The 20,638-nt window shown below is 38.6% G+C and overlaps 2 protein-coding genes across 2 annotated transcripts in view; both read left to right on the top strand.

The window, feature by feature from the left end:
* The first annotated feature begins 585 nt into the window (after positions 1-585).
* On the top strand, positions 586-13,733 carry wsb1 (WD repeat and SOCS box containing 1). Its single transcript, XM_056756261.1, has 9 exons — positions 586-972; positions 1,777-1,945; positions 4,453-4,724; positions 7,465-7,596; positions 8,142-8,242; positions 10,776-10,948; positions 11,028-11,141; positions 11,559-11,666; positions 11,808-13,733. The coding sequence occupies exons 1-9, from the start codon at positions 933-935 to the stop codon at positions 11,968-11,970; spliced, it is 1,272 nt and encodes a 423-aa protein (XP_056612239.1). The 5' UTR covers positions 586-932; the 3' UTR covers positions 11,971-13,733.
* Positions 13,734-17,858: 4,125 nt separating this feature from the next.
* Positions 17,859-20,638, top strand: part of ksr1b (kinase suppressor of ras 1b) — a 28,090-nt gene continuing 25,310 nt past the window's right edge. Inside the window, exon 1 of the mRNA XM_056756348.1 lies at positions 17,859-18,293. Coding sequence (XP_056612326.1) covers positions 18,066-18,293 — 228 coding nt within the window. The 5' untranslated portion in view covers positions 17,859-18,065. The remainder of the gene's footprint in view (positions 18,294-20,638) is intronic.

Raw genomic sequence — 20,638 nt, 5'->3', positions numbered from 1 at the left:
GAATGTTTGTTTAATCATTTGTCTAGACTCTTAATAATACAGATTATAATGAAAATACTTTTACATGAGTGTGGGAATGATTTTATTTTTTATTATTTAACTGCAACTAGGTGAAATAAGTAAAGTGTTTAATGTTTTCTAAAGGTGCTTGTCATGACTGCATGCATGTTAAGACTGATTTTCTTTCTTTTCTTTTCTTTTTTTAATTTCTTTTTAATTATCCTACAAATTACATTGTTTCAATATTTGTCTTTGATAGGAAAATATAATAACAATAGATTTTCGTTTACAGTTATATTTTCTCGTTACATCTGACAAGCCTTGTAACAATTTATTTGTTCTTAACAATATAATTTGAAACACGTACGTTAAGCAAAATCTATTTACGCTATTTTCACTTTAAATATTTCAGGTAATATTTTAAATCATAAACAGGTTCCTTTGAAAGTATGCATTGGCTTTTTATTCTCTCCCACATAACATCTTCCCCCATCATTGTCTTTACACCCCCATCATCCCTCTCCTTACCAGCACGTGCTCCAAGATTTATTTCCATTCATTTCTCGAATATCGAATATAGAGGCGTGCTCTTCCGTCGCTGTGGCAACCGTCGTGACGTTGTTCCAGTACCCCGCCCATCGGCGTGTGTTCCAATCGTTAGGACGCTAGCGGCCATTACATTACGCTGTATTCAAGCGTAGATCAACGTGTTTCGACGAGCTACATCATTTTCGCTGTTTGTTCATTTAAACCAATTTTATTTAACGCATTTCTACCTTACGTAATAACTTCTTGTGGATATTTAACAGGCGTGTTCAATTGGCACATATTTAAATATTTTGCGTCGGCGCGAGGCGGTCGGATTTCTCAACGGACCTTTTTTTATACTTTAACCAAAGAGACGTCGGTTTAACATACACGCTTCGATTTAGATGGCAAGCTTCCCAGATTTTGTCAACGAAAATGAAATAGGTGAGTTGTATTTTATCGTTTGGGTTACTGGCTTTCTATATGTGTTCGGTTGATCACGTCAGGTCTTTTTTTATAGTAATTGTTTACATTTGAGCAACTATAGACGTACGTTCACATTAGATTCAACAACGTTACGTGACCCCATATTTTTATTATCGTCTGTGATTTTATATTGTTAGATACTATAAGGATAATATTTTTACCGTATGTTTAACATACGACACATTTTTGGATTATTGTTTATAGGCGTCTCGCGCTCGTCCGCACCCTCCCCCACAGTCAGCCTGTTTCTCCAGACCCCAATGAATGAGTCACCACAGCGGTGTTTCTCTGGTCAATTATTCACAATGTAAACCTTGTTTTATATAGTCAATCTTTATTATCTTAATACAATTAAAAAGGCTAAAACTCAATTAAATATCTTAATAGAATCAGGAGTTAAACTTTCTTGTTACGTCACACGTTAAACGACACCTGCTCATCTCACTCTTTCCATGCATAACATGTGCACAAACTAGGATAATTATATCTGAAATCTATCTGAAACGTCACTAAATTCATAAATGTAAATATAGTTAACATGACATAATGAATGAATAAACGCTGGATATTGATGTGTGTGATATTTAATGGTCACAAAACTTTTGTTTCCTATTAGTATGTCCCAGTGCCAATTGTTTTGCTACACACGAAAATGTATATACTTTTTCCGTAACAAAAACAGTACTTTAGTGCATAATATAAGTAGACTAGTTGGGGCGCTGCAAAATAAACTGATATCTGGCATGTTTTCTGTCACAACAGGTAAAGCAAAGTTCATCGGGGAACTCCTACCTCCTGTTGCTCCCTTCGACCAGAAGTCCGGACGGGAGACTTGGACTGTAGCTTTTGCACCTGATGGTTCCTACTTTGCTTGGTCTCAGGGGCATCGAATTGTCAGGCTTGTCCCATGGAAGAAATGCTTAACCAGCTTGTAAGTGTTTCATCGGTTTTCTTCATGAATTGTTGCATTGTGCCTTTTAAGGCCTTACAAAAGGAACCCTTTATGTGTTCTGGTTGTCTGGACTGGTCCATTGGGCATTAGTTTGATGGCTGCTCCACAGTAGTGCCCAGTGTTTGCTGTGTCGGTTGCCTTGCATAGGTCGGCAGTCATCGTCTCACCTTAGTGACCACACACTGTGGACAGAGAGGCAGCCGTCGAGTGCACATGCCTGCCAAAACAGCCATTGTCTCACTGTTAATGTGGTGTCCTCATAATGAAGAGCACATCGTGGCTATTGGCTGCTTGCCTCAACTAGAAAAGCCTTTTTTCGTGCGATTTTTGCTTGATGCCAGTTAAGGTCTCAGTTTTGGGCTTGGGTTAGAAATAAAATGTGATGCTAGAGCACAAAAGTCTTATAGAGCACGGTAACATTTTTAGTAAAAGAAAAAATACATTGTATGCATTGTCAAAAATCATTAGGATATTAAGTAAAGACCATGTTCCATGAAGATATTTTTAAATTTCCTACCTTAAATATATAAAAACTTTATTTTTGTAAATGGATTGCCTGCCACAGTGTCCCCGATTAACAACTTCAAAGGCAATTCTCTCAATATTTTGTTTTTTATTTGCTCTCTCAGAATCCAGAATTTTAAGTCAGCCAGATACTGTCCTATTCAAACAACTCATACATCAATAGAAAGCCTATTTATTCAGCTTTCATATTATGTGTAAAAATCTCAATTTGGAAATATTGACCCAAAAGACTGGTTCTGTTGTCCAGGGTCACAAATGAGTCATCCATCTGCTTCAATGATATTGGCTGTGATTCTTTGTTTTTTTTCCCATTTATATATACACGCTAGTAGCAGTCATAAAAATGTCAGAAAATAGGTGCAACATAAAGTGGTGAACAATTAAACTTTAACAAGGTAGTTATTTAAGAGCTGGATGTCCATAAAAGATAATTATGGCATTATAAAACCGTTCAGTTTAAGAATTTAAAGTGTAGTAAGTTTAGTTAAGTAAATTCGCACATCGAGCACCATGTGTTTATCTTACACAACATTTGTACAAATGAATAGTATTGTTTGGAATAGTGCAATTCTTATACTTTTATGATGATATTGAACTAAAATAAGGAGGTTAAAAGTGATAAGATTCTGCCATCTCGTTTGACTTTCTTTTGTCTGCAGAACACAAAATAATATACTTTGAAGAGTGTTGTTAACTGGCCCCCATTCACTTTCATTGGTTATTATTGGTCTATATCAGGGTTACTCAAATCTTACCCTGGAGGGCCGGAGCACTGCAGAGTTTAGCTCCAACCCTGATCAAACTTGCAAACCTGCGGTTTTCTAGTTATACTGAACAACTTGATCAGCTTGCTCAGGTGTGTTTGACCAGGGTTGGAGCTAAACTCTGCAGTGCTCCGGCCCTCCAGGGTAAGATTTGAGGAACCCTGGTCTATATAATAGAAGTGAAATGGGGCCAGTGCTGTTCGGTTACCGACTTCATTCAAAATATCTTCTTTTGTGTTCTGCAAAAGAAAGACAGCCATACAGGTTTGAAATGACAAGAGATTGATAGATGATGACAGAATGTTTATTTTTGGGTGAACTATCACTTTAACAATATACAATTCCGACTTTTATTTACAAGACGACATGTATTCTAACATTAAAAATATTTTAGTAAGACAATCTGTTACTTTTAAAGATTCTTTTAAATTTTCTGGAACTTGCTGTAATGCTAAAACCAAACAGCAGCTGCCGTGCCATTAAAAGCAGTAGTGGAGACGTGGCAGGCATTGTTGTGTTTCAGTTCCTCTTATTTTTCCAACACAGTAATGTCTTGAAGGTTGTAGACCGTCAGGCTTGATATTTTTTATAAAGACCTTGTCGCGGACAACACTGAGGCTGGGTTTTAACACATACAGTAGAATTGGCCAAGTGATGTTTTAAGGGTCAAAGTTGATGCAACACTTTGATAATCTTCACAGCATTTTCAGATATACTTAAAGTGATACTTGCCCCCAAAAATGAAAATTCTGTAATTTACTTTTCTTTACATACATTTCTTTGTTCTGATGAACACAGAGAAAGATATGTGGAAAAATGCTTATAACAAAATAGATCTTAGCACCCATTGACTAAATTAATTAATCATTTTTACACATTTTGAAGAAAGTAGGACAGCAAAACGTTCTGGGGCACTTTTGACTACCATTGTTTTTTCTGCTATGGTAGTCAATGGGTGTTGAAATCTCTTTGGTTAAAAACATGATTCCGAATATCTTTATCAAATTTTCTTTCTCATCATTTTTCACGAGTAAATGATGACAGAATTTTCATTTTGGGGAAATGTATCCCTTTAAGGGGTTATAGTGTTCAGCTTGTCTAAACCGACTTGTTGATAACCTTTTTAAAAGGTAAAGTATTATCTTGATTAACGTTAAAGAGTGTAATACCAACACAGCACAATTCTTCTTCCCTCAGTTCTGTAACCAAGGAAGATCAGCCAAGCAGCACGGGTCCTCGCCGGTTCTCCCGACAAAACAGCGAGGGCAGTCTGCTCCCAGGCGAGCCCAGAGAACACACCATCGATTGCGGTGACATCGTGTGGGGTCTGGCCTTCGGTTCGTCTGTTCCTGAGAAACAAAGCCGATGCGTGAACATCGAATGGCATCGCTTCAAATTTGGCCAGGACCAGCTGCTTCTTGCCACTGGGCTCAACAATGGGCGCATCAAAATCTGGGACGTCTATACCGGTGAGTGGGTTTGTTCACACTTAGGGAAACGTCAGGGACTAATTTGATTTGGTTGGTTATCTTAATCTTAAGAGATATAGCATCTTAAAGTGTTTTGCAACTAAAAGTTTATTAATAGCCATGTAATAGTCTTCAAGGATTTTAGATTGAATGTTACAGAGGATGCACATTCTGGAGCGTTACATTTTTAACAGCATTTACATAATCTTAAGAGTTTATACCATTTATAAAACAGGCAGTCATTTTTTTGTTGTTTTAATGCCACATAATTCAAGTATTGTATGCATAAAATAGACACCGCCTGTTTCTTTCCAGAACTGTGCTATTGAGTAAATGTGCAATAAAAGTTGCAGCCATTCGCTCACACCCTTCCCTCAGTACGCCTGCCTGGTTCACGTTGTCAGTTTGTATGCGTGTATGTGTGAGGGAGACAGGTGGTTATATAAGGTGTTGAAACTGATATTTTTAGCCCTACTTTTCATAGCAATGCCCCTTTGTTTTTGCCCATGGAAAGATTTTGTTTACATTACTTGCAGTTAGGGCTGTAGTCAAGTCCACCGTTGTCAAGTCCAAGACCAGGACTAGTCAAGACGGAGTCAAAAGAGGTTTGAGTCCAAGTCAAAACCAAGTCCAATTGAGACAGTCAAGACAGAGATAGAAAAATATCATGACTCAAGACCACATACTTAACTATTGATAATTTATGTGATGCAAGAGAGTCAGCATATCTTCTATTCTAAGATAATCATTTTCATAATCCTTTGTAATGATCAAAAAGCAGATAAATAAGGTCATTTTATTTACTTAAGGTATAGCACTAAAGTCACAAAGCTGTAGTGTAACTTCACATTGTTTTTATTAAAGTCTAACAATGTCTAACGTGCGTGCGTGCGTGTGCGCTTCCCCGTGCTCGTGCGTGTACGATAGAGTCGGCGCCAGACAGAGCAGAGGCCCCACAGCTCGTTGTTTATGGATGGGCACCGAAACGTGTTTATAAACATGTTTCGGTGCCCATCCTTATATAACATGTTCATATCGCAATGACAATAAAAATACGATCAATCTTAACTTTAAGCCCTACTTTCTAAACTTATAAAAATACTCAAATGCAATGCGTACTCTGAAACATGGCATTAACTTACCTCTCTTTGTGATGCCTTTGCAGGTGTCTAACGAAATTGGATGTTGTCCCACAGGTTTCGGAGAAACTTTTGTTGCAAAAAGTTTCCTTTTAAGTGCACTGACGATAAATTCTTTATGGTTTGTAAAACCAATTTGTATTATTCTGCTGCTCGTTGACATCGTACCTAATGAATGATTGATGCTCTTCTCGGTTCGCGCCATGGACGCGCCATGGCCAGTGAACCGGTCGAACCTGCCAGTTCAGCTGAATCTCCTGTTAACACTTAATATTATCCACAAATTAATTCAATTATTCACTTTCATGCGTGCATGACAGTCCCGTTGACTTGAACCAATATGCCGGAGTTATTCAGTTAAACCAACAGCACACATTGAGTTGAACTGCTGTGTGAAGACAGAACTTATGAGCACACAAGGCTTGAGTTGGGAGTCGGCAACAGTTTTCGGATCATTTGTTTTTGGATCACACGAATATTGCTCTATCAATGTATTGTTTTGAAGGAGAAAATTAAACGTATATCACTGGACTCGGACGAGACCGACTAGAACATTTGATGAGACCAATGACCAAGTACAAGACAAGTCAGAGTACAAATACTAACGAGTCCAAGACAAGTCAGAGACCATAAAAAAAACATCTTAAATCCGGAGTACTACAGCACTACTAACAGTGATCAGTGACGAACAATGTTGATATTTTTTCATTGATTTCTTGAGTCTCTACTGTGGGTGTGTCTCCAGTATGCTTTCACTGTATTTTATTGATCACAACCGCTCAACGCCCTTCATTTATCTATATTGTTCTTTGTTTAAAACAAAGCGGTAGTAGTTGACTGTAGAGGAAAGCAGGCAGCTCCTCTTCGTTATGTATTTATTTGTTTGCCAGCTGGCGAATGTATTAATAGGTGGGAAGGTCCTGTACAGCCACGGTCATTGGTTGCTTTGAGGGGCAAGAGATGTTTTGCTCGATGTATAACTCCACCTCCTTTCTAGCTGAACCGCAGTGCCATAAATTTACTCGACTGACTCATTTTGGGGTGTGAGACTCCTCCTCCAGTTCTTTTAGAAGTCATTTGAGAAATCTGTTTGCAGGGTAATGTGCAGTATCTTGACAGGACTTGGCTTTTTCAAGTGTTCGCCAAGTCGGTGTAAATGATATGCAACTAAACCCTCTATTACATTTCTATAAATGGGTGCCAAGAATGTGAATAGAACTACAAATTATGGGGATTTAAAGTGGATTAATTTAGCAGGAGGTAGTCATTGTATTTCTGGATACCTCGAAGCTATTCTGTTTCAGTCATGAAGAAAGGATTGCATGTGTGTCTGCAGGCATCTCGCACCCCTTTCATTTTAATGCAATGCTTCCTTTTGATGTGTACCTAAGCTTTCCTGAAGAAGCTACAAATGTTGTTTATACAAGAAAACAAAAAAGATTTTAAAAATGAAATGGTACAATTGTTACGCTAGGTCTTAATGTAGTCCCAAGATGCAATGGTGGGACGTTGATCTAGATGCAAGTTTGACGCAGTTTGAATCAATTAACATGTACTTTGTACCATAAACAGTGAGTGATCTTGTTGTTTCTCATAAACAGGAAAGCTTCTGTTGAACCTCATGGACCACACAGACATTGTGCGGGACTTGACGTTCGCCCCAGATGGGAGTTTAGTGCTGGTTTCTGCTTCAAGAGACAAGACTCTACGTGTTTGGGACCTTAAAGATGACGGTGAGTACAAAATTGAGCTTTTGCATTTTATATTAAAATAAGTATATCAACACATTAAGGCAAAGTATCTAATTACAGCTGAAAGTCTATAGTTTCCTGCAACTTCAGTTTTCTTTCTCTCCGACACACAAAGTCGAGCATGTGCACGCCCACTCCAGCATTCCAGTACTCAGGAAAGGGGTTGAAAAACAGTTTGATGCCAAGTCTAGTAGAATGTTTGCTGAAATTCCTCCTCTTGCAAAATTCTAGCACAAGCTTGCTACTACAAACCCATCAAAGCTCATTTTATTCGAGCCATTTTGAACTCCATGTATTTGCAATCTTTTTTTTTTATTTGCTAGTTTTATCAAAGCGACGAGGAATGTTGGCCCGAATCCACTTTCAGAATGGGAAACATTTGGTCTTTTAATCCATGATTCAAAGGATTTTAGCTATTAGCTTAAGTATATGTTATTGTTCTCATTGTAGACACACAAGAACAGTACATAAACAAATTATGTAAAGGTTTCACTGAGGCTTATGATCTATTTTTGTGCTCTTAATAGGTAACATGGTGAAAGTACTACGAGGACATCAAAACTGGGTCTACTGCAGTGCGTTTTCGCCTGATTCGTCTGTCCTTTGTTCAGTGGGCGCAGGGAAATCGGTACGTTTTCAGTTCTCGTTTATTACTGTTCCTGTTTGTTACCTTTGCTCTGTTTTTTTAAGGACCAATCCAAGAGTAATAAATCTATATATCATCATAATGCTCGGTGTCATAATCTACTTGTACAAACTCTGCCTGTAGCTTTAGTTTTTTTTGTTATTTAAATATGTGTGAATATGCAAATGTGCATTATAAAAACGCAAACGTCTTGTGACTTTGCAAAGCTATGAAGCTACTAACACCAGCTTCTAGTCAGTATAACACATATTACCAAGTGTAGAGTTTGGTTCAAAACTGAGAACCCGTTTTTAAAATCATGTTTTTCTATTGTCCAGTTCAATTCATATCAATCAAACTGCAGTTGGTTTGTTTTGATTTAGCAATAATAACAACAAAAAAGAGCCAACTAACGATTTTGGACAGTTATATCATATTGGAACCAAACTCTTGAAGTGTTTTAATAGGTTTCTTCTAAACAGTAATAATGTTCTGTTTTTACAAACATTTGTCAACATTTACTTCTCATGCTGGTTGATTATGTGGTTATCTACATGCATAAGCCCTTATGGCATCACACCAAGATAAGCATTCCAGAAGTACCAAAGTTCCAAAAACCACCTCCCGAGTGCTTCCAGCTCCTAGTTAACTCTTGTCCCATGAGCAGGCTGCAGTGGTTAAAGTGTACGGTTGTTTGTGTCCATAAGTGTCTTGCTTTCCTTGTCCCAGGTGGTGGCAAGCTCTGTGTTTGAGTGATTTTGAGGGAAGCGCCGCGCTGACATATAGAGCAGCCGGTGCGGGCCGCGGCTGCCATCGCAGCCCCCGTTGGACGCTCATGTGCCTACGTCCCAGGGGCTTCCATGCCTCCTGCTCGAACGGGCTTCCTGTACGTAGGTTCTGCTCCATGTCTGTCTACCTCTGCTGTCGCAGTCCTTACTTCCTGTTTCTAAAGAGTTGACTTATTTGGGAGTGAGATCCCCTCCCCACTTCCTTCTCTTATCCATCTTTATGTTCAGTAGAATTCCCATCACATTTATCCTCTCTTCCCTCTAACGCTGTCCAGTTTATAAAGGCTCTAGGCATTGTGTCTGCTGTATGTTTACACGAGCCATTCAGTAGTAACAGAGTCCCCCCCTCATTTAGCGCCTTAGTTAGCCGAACTCACTGCACCCATGTGTTTTTGAGCTGCAGCGCTCGAACGCTGTTCAGTTCGACTTGCACAAAAGCTCTGCTCAAAATCTTTTGCAATTGGGTTAGTAGTTAGGGGGGGGTTGGATTAGGAGCATTGTCGGGATGTGTGAGCAATGAAAGGGCTCGTTGTGTCTCTGTAGACTGCCTACAGTACGATGATTTTACTCTGCAGCCAATGTGAAATTTGTGTCAGTCTTGTAATTTGATGGTTCCTTGTTGCGTCATTAGCACAGCCACAGAGGCACCAAAAGTAATCATTCCAATGCAAATTACATTTAACCGTTGAAAGTCTTTTATTCTATGTTTCGAATGACTCATATGTGAGCCTGTTTCTTTGCCTCGGCATATGCCTGAGAGCTTTAGCGAACTGTCAATGATGTTTAGTCATTGCACAAACAACACCATGGCTAAAATAGGAATAACTTTTTTCATGCAAAATATCTGCCTTTGCTTAGCTATGTTTGCTGGCAGTTCTCTTATACACTGCAGCCCTTTCGTCCCACTTTGCCAAGTAAGAAAAAAAGCAGGAAGATAATCTTTGTAGATTTAGCACAGTAGTTACTCTCCCAACAGCAGAATGTTTAATCAGCAAACAGTGATTGAAATGTACTTTTGCTCAAGTGCAATGTCTATAACTAAAACCGACCAGGATGTTTGCTAAATATAAACATTCACTTAAGATCGTCCATTGAATTTCTCAAACTTTCTAAAATGTGTGAAGCATTGTGCTGGAGCAAAATGAGCCATAGGAAATCTCAATGCTGATTTTCATTTGAGTTTGCAGTTGTCACATGTTTCTGTATTCTGTATTCTGTATGCCGAAGGCGTCAACCTTTTGGCCATCAAATGTTCTCTTCTCTTGCAGCATCTGTGTCTCTTCGTAGGCCTCCACCGACGCGGTGCACGCCTATTGTAAACTCAAGTGAACTAAAACTGAAAGGGGATACCAGTGGATTAACATTATGTTACCTTAAGTTACTACTTGTTTGTATTTATTTTTACCACATTTTGTAGTAGTTTATGGAAATGTATACTGATGTACTGTTAATGTAATTTATGTACACTGTAGTATTTACAATCAAGCTGCTTTGTAGAGATTCATGCATTGATTTGGCATTTTGAACCAAGCCTTGCTGTTTTAATGGCATGCGCTACTTGCATTTATTCTGGGTTTGGTTGTAGCGCTTTAAAGATTGTTCTAGGAATGACACTGAGCACATAGTGATCTTGCTTCTTTATTTGAGCTAAATTCTCTGTCTGACTTGTTAAAGATGATGTATTTGAAATTTTTATTTTATTTCTGTAATGGTGCACTAGGTTATAACAGGTGTTTCTTGCATTACAGGTGTTCCTGTGGAACATGGATAAGTATACGCTGATCCGTAAGATGGAAGGTCATCATAATGATGTGGTTTCTTGCGAGTTCTCTCCCGACGGGGCTCTGCTGGCCACAGCGTCGTACGACACTCGAGTCATAGTGTGGGACCCTCACATGGCCACTGTTCTGCTCGAGCTGGGGTAAAACACTTATTTGCCTTAGTTCTTTTCTTTCTTTGCTTAGTAGATCTTTTCGAAACTGTTGTTTTACCACCTACAGGCATCTCTTCCCTCCCCCCTCTCCCATATTCGCGGGTGGAGCAAATGATCGATGGGTTCGCTCCGTTGCCTTTTGTCACGATGGTCGGCACATTGCCAGCGTCACCGATGACAGGTGAGATAACAACCTGCCTGCTCAGTTGCCCTAACATCGTGTTCTAACAGTTGCTCACTTGCTTTTGAAAACGTTTGGGTTGCAGGGAGCTAGTGGAGAGCGATAGGACTTTTAGGAGTATGTAATTCTTTACAGAGCCTCTTTCTGGGAAAGATCACATGCCTCTCATATGACATTCATTAATCACTATGAGGCGCCCATTTTCTGCTTACTTTGACACGCCTCCTGACGATTCTGGACTCAGTGGAAACTCTTTTGAAAAATGAAGCCATTTGTGCTCTGCAAAATGGCGGACTGCCCCGAAAAAAAGTTACATTTATATATGACCCTTGAACTTTGTATGTTTACTAAAATGACATTTGTTAGATATCAAAATGATGTGTGATTACTGAAGTCCACAAATGTGTTTTTCTTCAGGCTGGTGCGGTTCTGGAGCATAAACGAGAAGAGTCCTCAAGCAGTCGCCCCTCTTACTAATGGCCTCTGTTGTGCCTTTTCTACTGACGGGAGTGTCTTAGCTGCTGGGTGAGAATATTTCTTTGTTTCTTGATTTGAGAGAATGTCGCTTGTACATGATGTTCCACAACTGATATTATGCCACATGACAAAATGAGGTGTCACAGTTGTACTAACTGCTTAACCTGATTTGTATCTATTATCTCACAGGTCTCGTGATGGCAGTGTGCACTTCTGGGCGTGCCCGCGTAGCGTGGCGAGCCTCCAGCACCTGTGCCGCATGACCCTGCGAAGAGTCATGCCCACCCAGCAGGTGTTCACGCTGCCCATTCCCTTCTCCATGCAGGACTACCTTGCTTACAAGATGCTGTAGCTTCAAATGCACGCCACGGCCCTCTGTGAAACCAATAAAAATATTGTTTTCTATAGAAATGAAAAAAAAAGGACAAAACATTTAAAAAAAGCCTTAAAAATACCCGTTTATTCAGACCTCAATTTAGTGTGTGGGCAGTGTTTTGTGTTTATTTATTTTCAAAGTTTACTTCTCCCAGTTTTGTTAACGTTGGGGTTACTTTGACAAGATTTATGGTGTCCCACATCAGTTGGCGGCCTTTAAACAGCTTTAATATATCAATGGACCACATTTTTGTTAATATTATTATTATACGATTTTTGTGAGATTTCACTTTTTTCCTGCAAGTCTGGCACAACTCTTGTATTAGCTACTTAGAGTTTGTTATTGATTGTGCTTTCTCAAGAGTTCAGGAAACTCCTCCTCTGAGCTGAAGTGTCATGTGATGGGGGATAGGGTCCTGAAAATTACCAGTGTTTTTATTTTCTATGCCAGCTGTTAGAAGGATTGAAGGGAGGATGAAATAATGTGAATATGTACGTGTGCGTATGTGAAAGCGAATAAGAGTATTTTGTGGTGTGGTTCCTGCAGTAGGGATGAGTTTGGTAGTTCAGGGACACAGGCAGTGCCTTCCCTTTACGTGCCTCTTAAGAAGTTTAACTTCTGTTGCGTCAAGTACGTCTTACAGATGCAAATGCTGCCTCAATAACAACCTGTTCGTCTCCACAACTCCTTCAAATGATAGCAACACATGGGCTGATTTGTTTCCTCCGTAAATTGTATATTTTATACCTGTAAAAAGATTTGTAAAGGCATGTTTTGTTGAATGTATATATAGGCAAATATTTGTATAAATATGTTTGTAACTTCAGTTTTTTTCCTCCGTGTTTTTCATCTATCAGTAAATAGTACGTGTACTGAACGTCACTGAAACTGTGGTTTGGTTAAGCAGGAGAGATGGGTGATCGCCAGTTTTGGGTATAAGGATGAAGAGATGTCTTAACCCACTTGAAGGTTATGCCACATTCACTTCCTGTATTCGCTATAGGCTAAGCCTGGTCATCACTTCATTCTCATTATCCTCTGATATCTCTCTACCTTACAAAAATCACACGTTCTAACATCAGTCTAAGTTTAAACCATGAGCCAATGTCTGGTATCTACCTCTTATTTCAAGCAACTTGTAATAATGGGGCCAGAGATGATTGGATGTTCTGTTTAAGTAATGGGAACAGGACAGCATAGCTGTTAATTGATTGTTTAGGCATGTGTCCTTACGGCGAAAACTAGGTTGAAAGTGTTTTTTATTTAAGGATGTGGGAATCAGAATGTGGCATTTTCATCTGGTCATGCAGTCAAACTCTGCCATAATATGTGTAAAAAGCTGATCCCAAAGATCCACTTGGGTTCTTATCGATGTTAACGGTCTGTTTTTTACTTTTATGGCCGAAACTTGAAAGTCTTATGGATGTCTGTTATTCTCCTTTGGTGTTTGAAAAATGCTGATGTTACACAGGTTGGCTTGGCTTCACAGACCTTTTCTTAAGTAGATGCAGAAAGGCTACGTAGATGCACTTCAGTGTTCCAAACCATAACGTAAGCATTGCAGTTCGACTTCAATCGTTAAGGTCTATTATAGAGGAAATGCTTGGACATTAGTTAATATGTTCAGATAGAATGGCTCAACTGTGTTAAGCAGAAGCATGTGAATTTGTTGAGCAGGAATGTGCTTCTTTTTGCTCTTGTTTTTTGTTTGATTATGAAAATAAAAGTATTTTGAATCATTTTTGAGTCGAACCGCGCAGTGCTTTGTGATTGAAATGTTTTCATTTGATGTGCACAGATGTGTTATATTTTTTTTTAACCTTGCATCCATTGTCAAAATGAAGATAAAACAGCACGGGTAGCACTGTTGTTCTGTGAAATATTGACCGAGGACCGAGATTGTACAAACAGTCACTGTGAGATTTCACAGCTGTGCTTGGCTTACCAGGCCTTCCACAACAACTAAGTGAAGTGCATTCCAGCCTTCAGCCCAAGGCACTTAGTTGACCGAGTTAAATATTTACAGTAATGTTTGATGATATGTTTTTTGAAAATTCTTGAGGACAAAGTGTGGAAATTTACCGAACGGCTTGATTGTTTTTAGACTGTGTCCAAAAGCCACATGAGGTGATCATTATCAGGTTTATTATTGACCAGAACTGGTAATGGTAGGCGTAGTTTAAATAATAAGAGCCGTTTTAAATAAAATGGTTGCTTAAAATGCACAATACCATTAGGATAGATGTTGTTATTAGCCTAATTTTACCACTTTTAATTTGCAGAACAATCTGGATCTTTCCTTGTGTTTCTTCATATTTTGCAACCTCTTCAGAGTGACTCAACTTTCACATGTGAAAATCATTCAGTAACTTTAAAGAATGACAAAGACAAAAAGCTGTTTGAGAAAGATATGCGAGACACAAGTTCTGAACCAAATGTGACTATTTCACGCGAAGCTGTTATCAGTACAAAACATCAAGAGTGTCAGACATGTTCCTGTCATTTCCACAGCATAGGTTATGAAGTGTCCTTACAAAGTAAAATATCACCAAATATGAAATCTGTATTATGAAGTCAGTTCACTAAAAGACCAAAAACAGTCAAATAAATCTCTTTGATTCTTGAATATATATATATATATATATTTTAAATTGTCAAGCTTATGGGACCATTTCAATTTAGGAATAAACCTAATAGTTGAGCATCATAAAATGTGCTGCTCTAACAGGATTTTTAACTACAACACTTCTAATACAAAATGCACTAAAAAAAACGCTGTAAGTGATGCACTTTGTACCTGAACTAATGTTTTATCTCCTTGCCTTCTAATATGTGTGCCTCTGGATTGCTATTACTAAAGTGTAAAGTGAGCACATGGACTCATGATATCGCACCAGCTCCTCCAAACAGTTATATAATAGAAAAGTTGTGTAACAGACATAAAATCACTCAGACAGCCTGTGGTTCTGCCCCTCTCTCTATGATCTCACGACAGTAAAAGTAAATTTACAATGTTTTCTTGGAAAAGCCTATCAGTGTTTTTTCATCAGGCTGGAAGCTTTTATGTATTTTTTAACAGAAAGCCAAGTTATTTATCCTCATGATCAGTGATATTATGATGGCTTCAAAAAGAGGCTTAAATTATTGCATTGCAGCATATAAATTATTTGTGTACGTCCCATATAAGAGACGTAATGGCGATGACGTCATCACTAAATTTCCTAATATGTTTACATTTAGTCATTCAGCAGACGCTTTAATCCAAAGCAACTTGATCAATAAAGACTATAAAAAAATTCAAAATAATTCGACATGAAGTTGTGTTTAAACAAGCATGAAATGTGACATTTAAATAAAGAAACTTTTCTTGAAAAACAATAGCATTTGAATCTGCCTTTTGAGTTGATCGGTACAATATGAGAGCGCCCTCTAGCGCCTCCTGTCTGTGTGTGCACACACGCCTTGAAATAAATTCTCTCTCTGGAGCACATTTTACACAGTCAACGAAATTTCCCCATGTATTTAAAACACAAATATTAGGATTCAGGAACAAACAAAAACAATCGGGAAAATGTGAACAGCTAGATTTCAATGTCAATGTTTCTCCTTTACTTTAGTAACCATTTAACAAAAGAAAAACCAGTAGGCCTATAATATTTAATTTGATTATTATTGATTATTTTTCATTTAGCAGACACTTTCCGATTGCAGACACTATTTTCTTTTAGCTATTTTACTTTATCAGTATGTGTGTTTGCACAAAAAGCTGCAGGAACACGATTCATACTTGTTACAGAATTAAATTAAATTAAAAGATACATGTGGAAAATAGAAATACTTAATGTATTTTCCCATGTAGTGCTGCAATCACATGCTGTGAAATCAATTGGTCAAATTGCTTGAAATTATTAACAAGGAATCTAAAATGGTTTCCTATACTCTTAAAAATAAAGATGCTTAAAAGGTTCTTCACAGTGATGCCATATGAAGAATCTTTTTGATTCAACAAAGAACAGTTTAGTCAAAGGTTCTTAAAAGAACCACCACTATCTTACTTTTTTATAATATATATTTTGTGAAACAGGAAGGTCCTTCAGATATTAAAGGTTCTTTATGCAACCAAAAGGTTTGTTATGTCATCGAAGAACCTTTTGAAGCACCCTTTTTAAGAGTGAATATGCACAATGCTTTTTCTCAGCATATTTAAAGTTTCAAAGATCCTTCTAGTGAGTCAAGCTGATAAATGTATTATGCACTTTTCAGCCTTCCTTCGATTGTCCCAACTTCCTGTCAACCAAATTCTTTTGTAATTATGAATCACTTCCTTCCCTACTGTGGCATCAAACACTATAACACACCAGCACGTGTCCATATTGTAAATTCATGTGAAATGCCTGGAGCAAGTAAAATCTTAAACGTCGATCGTGCATTATATAAAACAATCGTCTGGGAAAAATAATGGTAAGTTAGTTTGTTACCTTCATTTATCTTCCAGTAGGGGGCGCTATGATCCTACTCAAATTATAATTGATGCGCCCATAGTATAAGATTATCATTTATATGCTAGTGTATGCGATAAACAAATTTTGTTTACACATTTTTTATATAAATGAATTTAGAATGAATGGATTTTGGGAAATATATTGACAGGTACAATAATATTGATGATAAAACTTATATCTAACAGAGGGTCTCTCTCTCTCTCTCTCTCTCTCTCTCTCTCTCTCTCTCTCTCTATTCAGCCTAACCTGTTCTGCCATGTCATTGCTCTGAAGAGACCGGCTGGGAATAACTAGTTGACTTGGCAGAAAGCATTTCAGCTGGTATGCAGAACTATCAAGCACCTGTCCTCTCCCCGACATACATGTGTACTGTCAAAATAAACGCGTGCATTATTAGCTGTGCACAGCGGTCCCGATTGTGTCTCTGTTTAAAGACCCTTCACAATGCACAGACTCTTCCTTGGCTTCAGTCTTTATTACTGTCCATGTGGAGATTATGTCTCGTGCTGCCCTTTTGGCATACTTGGAGGAGAGGAAATGTTCCCATGGGAAAGTGCGAGCAGGCAGCTTTACTGCACCAAAACATTCCATGTTACACTTTCGTATTTCATTCTCATGTGTTATTATGTAACAAATACTTCCATCAATTCTGAACTGCCAAGTTCTTGTTTTTGTGTATGACCATATATGTTGACGTAATTGTTACAACGCAGTGACCATTTGGTTCTTAACATGTCATAACTCAATGGAAAGTCTACAGCTTTTCATCTCTCATCTGAGTGGGAAGAGAACAGGCAACAACGCGTTTTTTTTCTATGAGAAGCTGAATGATATAAAATGTTACCGGGATGTTAAGATAATGTTTTTGAATATCCTAAATGAAATCAGATATGCATAAATATTTAAGGCAACACACGTTCAAACATATAAATGTATACGCACTTTGCACGCACGCACCCACACACTCACTCATGTTTTTCCAAGCCTTCCACATATTGCATTTATGACATAACGGAAACATTTTACCTCTGAGTAAACACGAGAAAGTAGAACAAAAGATTTGAAGAACTAAACAACTTCCAATAAAAAGTGTTGTAAAATGATGTATCAGTAAACATGCGTGCCCATTTATCTTCGTTACCAGGCGAAGTGACTTTAGTCTAACTTTCTAACATAAACTTTGGGCTATCTTCACCAAAAGTGAGGGGCAATTTTTCTCCTCTGGAAAAATACACAACGAAACCCACGATACATCTTCCAACGCTCCGATGCGCATATGGAGAACTCAATTTCCCACAATGCAACACGTCAAACGATGCTTCGAACAGCTGACGGAGCCTGAAGCCTCTGCGCTTCTTCTACAGGGCAGGGAGAGGGTGAGACAACGTTTGAGGCGGAACAAGCTGACAACGCGCTCCCTCTGGCTGTCAAACCAGTTGATATTGTTGAAGGAGTGTGCGTGTTTTCTGAACTAACGCATAACTGCGTAAAGTAGGAGCGCCACCTCCATTTAGTCCACATGCGCTTGCAAACATGTCTGTGGACTAGTGTTTGTTGTGGTTAGAGTCCATGCCCCTCAAGCCGTGCCAATGCCGAGTAATGGATACTAGCGTCCCTGGCAAAGATGGAAACATGGTCTCGAGTGATGAGGAGCGTTTGGACGCAGGTGTGGACGCGCTTCACCAGTGCGAACTGATCCAGAACCTGATCGAGATCTCCATCTCCAGTCTGAAAGGGCTCCGGACCAAGTGCGCGGCATCCAACGACCTGACCCAACACGAGATCCGCGCTTTAGAGGTAACGCACAGTCAGGGGAAAACTTTGCTAACTTCATAAGTGGGAAATATGTTTGCAAGTAATGCATACGATAGGAATTGTTTTTTTAATATATAATTTGACATTGCCCTGTTCTTTACGTGTTGACTTGTATATTTCAAATAGTAGGGTCATGGAAACCCCCTCTTACTTCCTGGTTCTTGAAGTGACTATCTAGGGTGCATCTGCCTAACCCCTTCCTCCTAATGTTACTATGACTATTTTGTCAAGTCGTACAGTGTGCATTAAAATATGGTAATATAATCTAAAAGGCAACTTCTGATATTTTGCAACATACGACAAATGTAAATAATTTAGTATTGAGCAATGTTCAACAGTCAGTAGGAGATAAGGAAACCCGTAAAAGTCCTATAGGTGGTTTTGAAGCTATATGTCCTATGTTAAACAGGCAAATAAGAGGCACATATGACACAGGAGTGTTTGTGCTATTTTTAACCAAACCAGATGCAGGTATTGAAACACTTGGTAACCCCTCCCACAGAAGTGAAATCTCAAATTGGTTGAGTCATTATTTCCTTCATTACAGGATTTATGAACCAAACATGGTTTTGTGTGAAGTTGAGGTTAATCGAGCTTCTTTGAATCAATAAATGTGTTTTGTTTGACTGTAGAAATCCGTGATTCTACAGATGCTTTATTTAAAATAATCATGAAACTTTTCGCATCAGACAGTTTGACGCTGGTTCCCACAGACACATGTAATTGTACCCACAATGCAATGACTCTGCTGCTTGTTTAGAAGTGGGAGGAGATGCTGTTCTATTTTCTCAATAGAATTTTAGGACAGGCTTTGTGTATTTCTCACGATGAAGTTCAATAATAGCATTCCCTCATGTCAGGACATGTCAAGTTGTCGCTCATTATCAACCTAAGTGTCTCTGAAACCACAGCCTGAAATATGTGCCATGAAACAAGATGCAGTGGCCCCGGGCCAAACAGTGGACTGCAATTACAAGCAATGAAGTTAAATGCTAAATAGTAAAAATAAATAAATGAATATGTATAAAAGATAATCCTCTGTTATTTTCTGTAAATAAATGGGCAGGTCATTGTGTATATCATAAGTATTTTTAGATTTTGTATTGTCGTCATTGCAGTCCTGTCAGTTTCTGTTGAATTTCAACAAATCAAACCTCAGGAGTAAAACAAAGTCATCCAACAGCAATGTGAAAGACTGACGGCATGACAAGACACATGAATACGTCACATAAAAGAATAATCTCGAAGTTTTCCTAAATGCACAATGTACAAATGTTACTGTCGTATTCTATAAAAGTGAATATGAACTTTTTTTTTGCAGTATTGGAGGTCTGAAAAAATACAGAGCATCTTTTCTGTTATTTTGACCTGTTTATTCAGTTATAATTATCTGCAAATCACTGCAAATAAAAACAACATATTGTTGAATGAATAATGTTAGTAGTTCACAGAATTGAACAAAATGTTCACAGTGGTCTATCAGGTGAGGTTATTTCCTCATGACACTCCTGCAGAAGCCAAAGTCGATTTGTGTTTCCAATGGACGGCTTAAGTCCTCAAAGGAGGAGGTGGTTGAGGTCCATGACAAAAGGAGACTCATGTTTTGCTCAACCTTCACAGCTTGACAGTTAACAATTGTTGCTTTGCGTTTCCTCACCGTGTCCCCATACACTGTCCTTTTATTTTTGAGGAGTGCCTCAGCTGTGATGTCATCGTGTAGTTATGTAATCGCTTTTATGCCTTTCGGAATGGTCTTGACTCTTGTCAGCAGGGTGGAGACTGGGAACCGGCTCATCCTGACTGTGGTGCAGAATTCCCTTCCCACTCCCATTCTGGACCTCTAACATAACACAGTGAACCTCAGCGTTCATCCGTGGCCTTCCACGGGTTGGGTAGTGTTGTTGTGATAATCATAACACCATTTACACACTAATGTAACCATTGACAGGCTAATGCAAATTTCTCATTTGCTGTCTCTGGTCACGCTTTGTTATCCTCTGTAATCTTTATTTTCGGAGATCTCAAGACAAAGCATAGAGAGATGATTCTGAAGTCCAGCGTTTTCGATCCCTGTCAATAAATCTAATTGAATTCCTGTGGAAAGCTGTCTGTCTCCTGCTCCTATGGAGACATTGAGTGATTGTGGTGGGCAGCTGAGAATTTTTGGTTAGGGGCTCGTCTTCCCCGGCCTTTTGGAAAGATTGAGGCGTAACGGTGATGCACTATTGTGACTGGTGCTATACTTAGCCATTCACATACGCATGGGAGATGTCTTGTAAAAAAAAAATGATCGGACAACTTGTGATTGGTGAGCTAGATTGGGGGAC

Source organism: Triplophysa dalaica, chromosome 9 (genome assembly GCF_015846415.1).
Source record: "Triplophysa dalaica isolate WHDGS20190420 chromosome 9, ASM1584641v1, whole genome shotgun sequence".
Lineage (NCBI taxonomy): Eukaryota > Metazoa > Chordata > Actinopteri > Cypriniformes > Nemacheilidae > Triplophysa > Triplophysa dalaica.
This window is presented reverse-complemented; position numbering and strand designations above follow the sequence as displayed.

What these genes read in the sequence shown, in the direction of transcription:
- wsb1 (XM_056756261.1), top strand. Translation starts at nt 933, where the DNA reads ATGGCAAGCTTCCCAGATTTTGTCAACGAAAATGAAATAG. An exon ending in CAGTGGGCGCAGGGAAATCG is followed by an intron (nt 8,243 to 10,775) that starts GTACGTTTTCAG and finishes CTTGCATTACAG; the next exon opens with GTGTTCCTGTGGAACATGGA. An exon ending in GGGAGTGTCTTAGCTGCTGG is followed by an intron (nt 11,667 to 11,807) that starts GTGAGAATATTT and finishes ATTATCTCACAG; the next exon opens with GTCTCGTGATGGCAGTGTGC.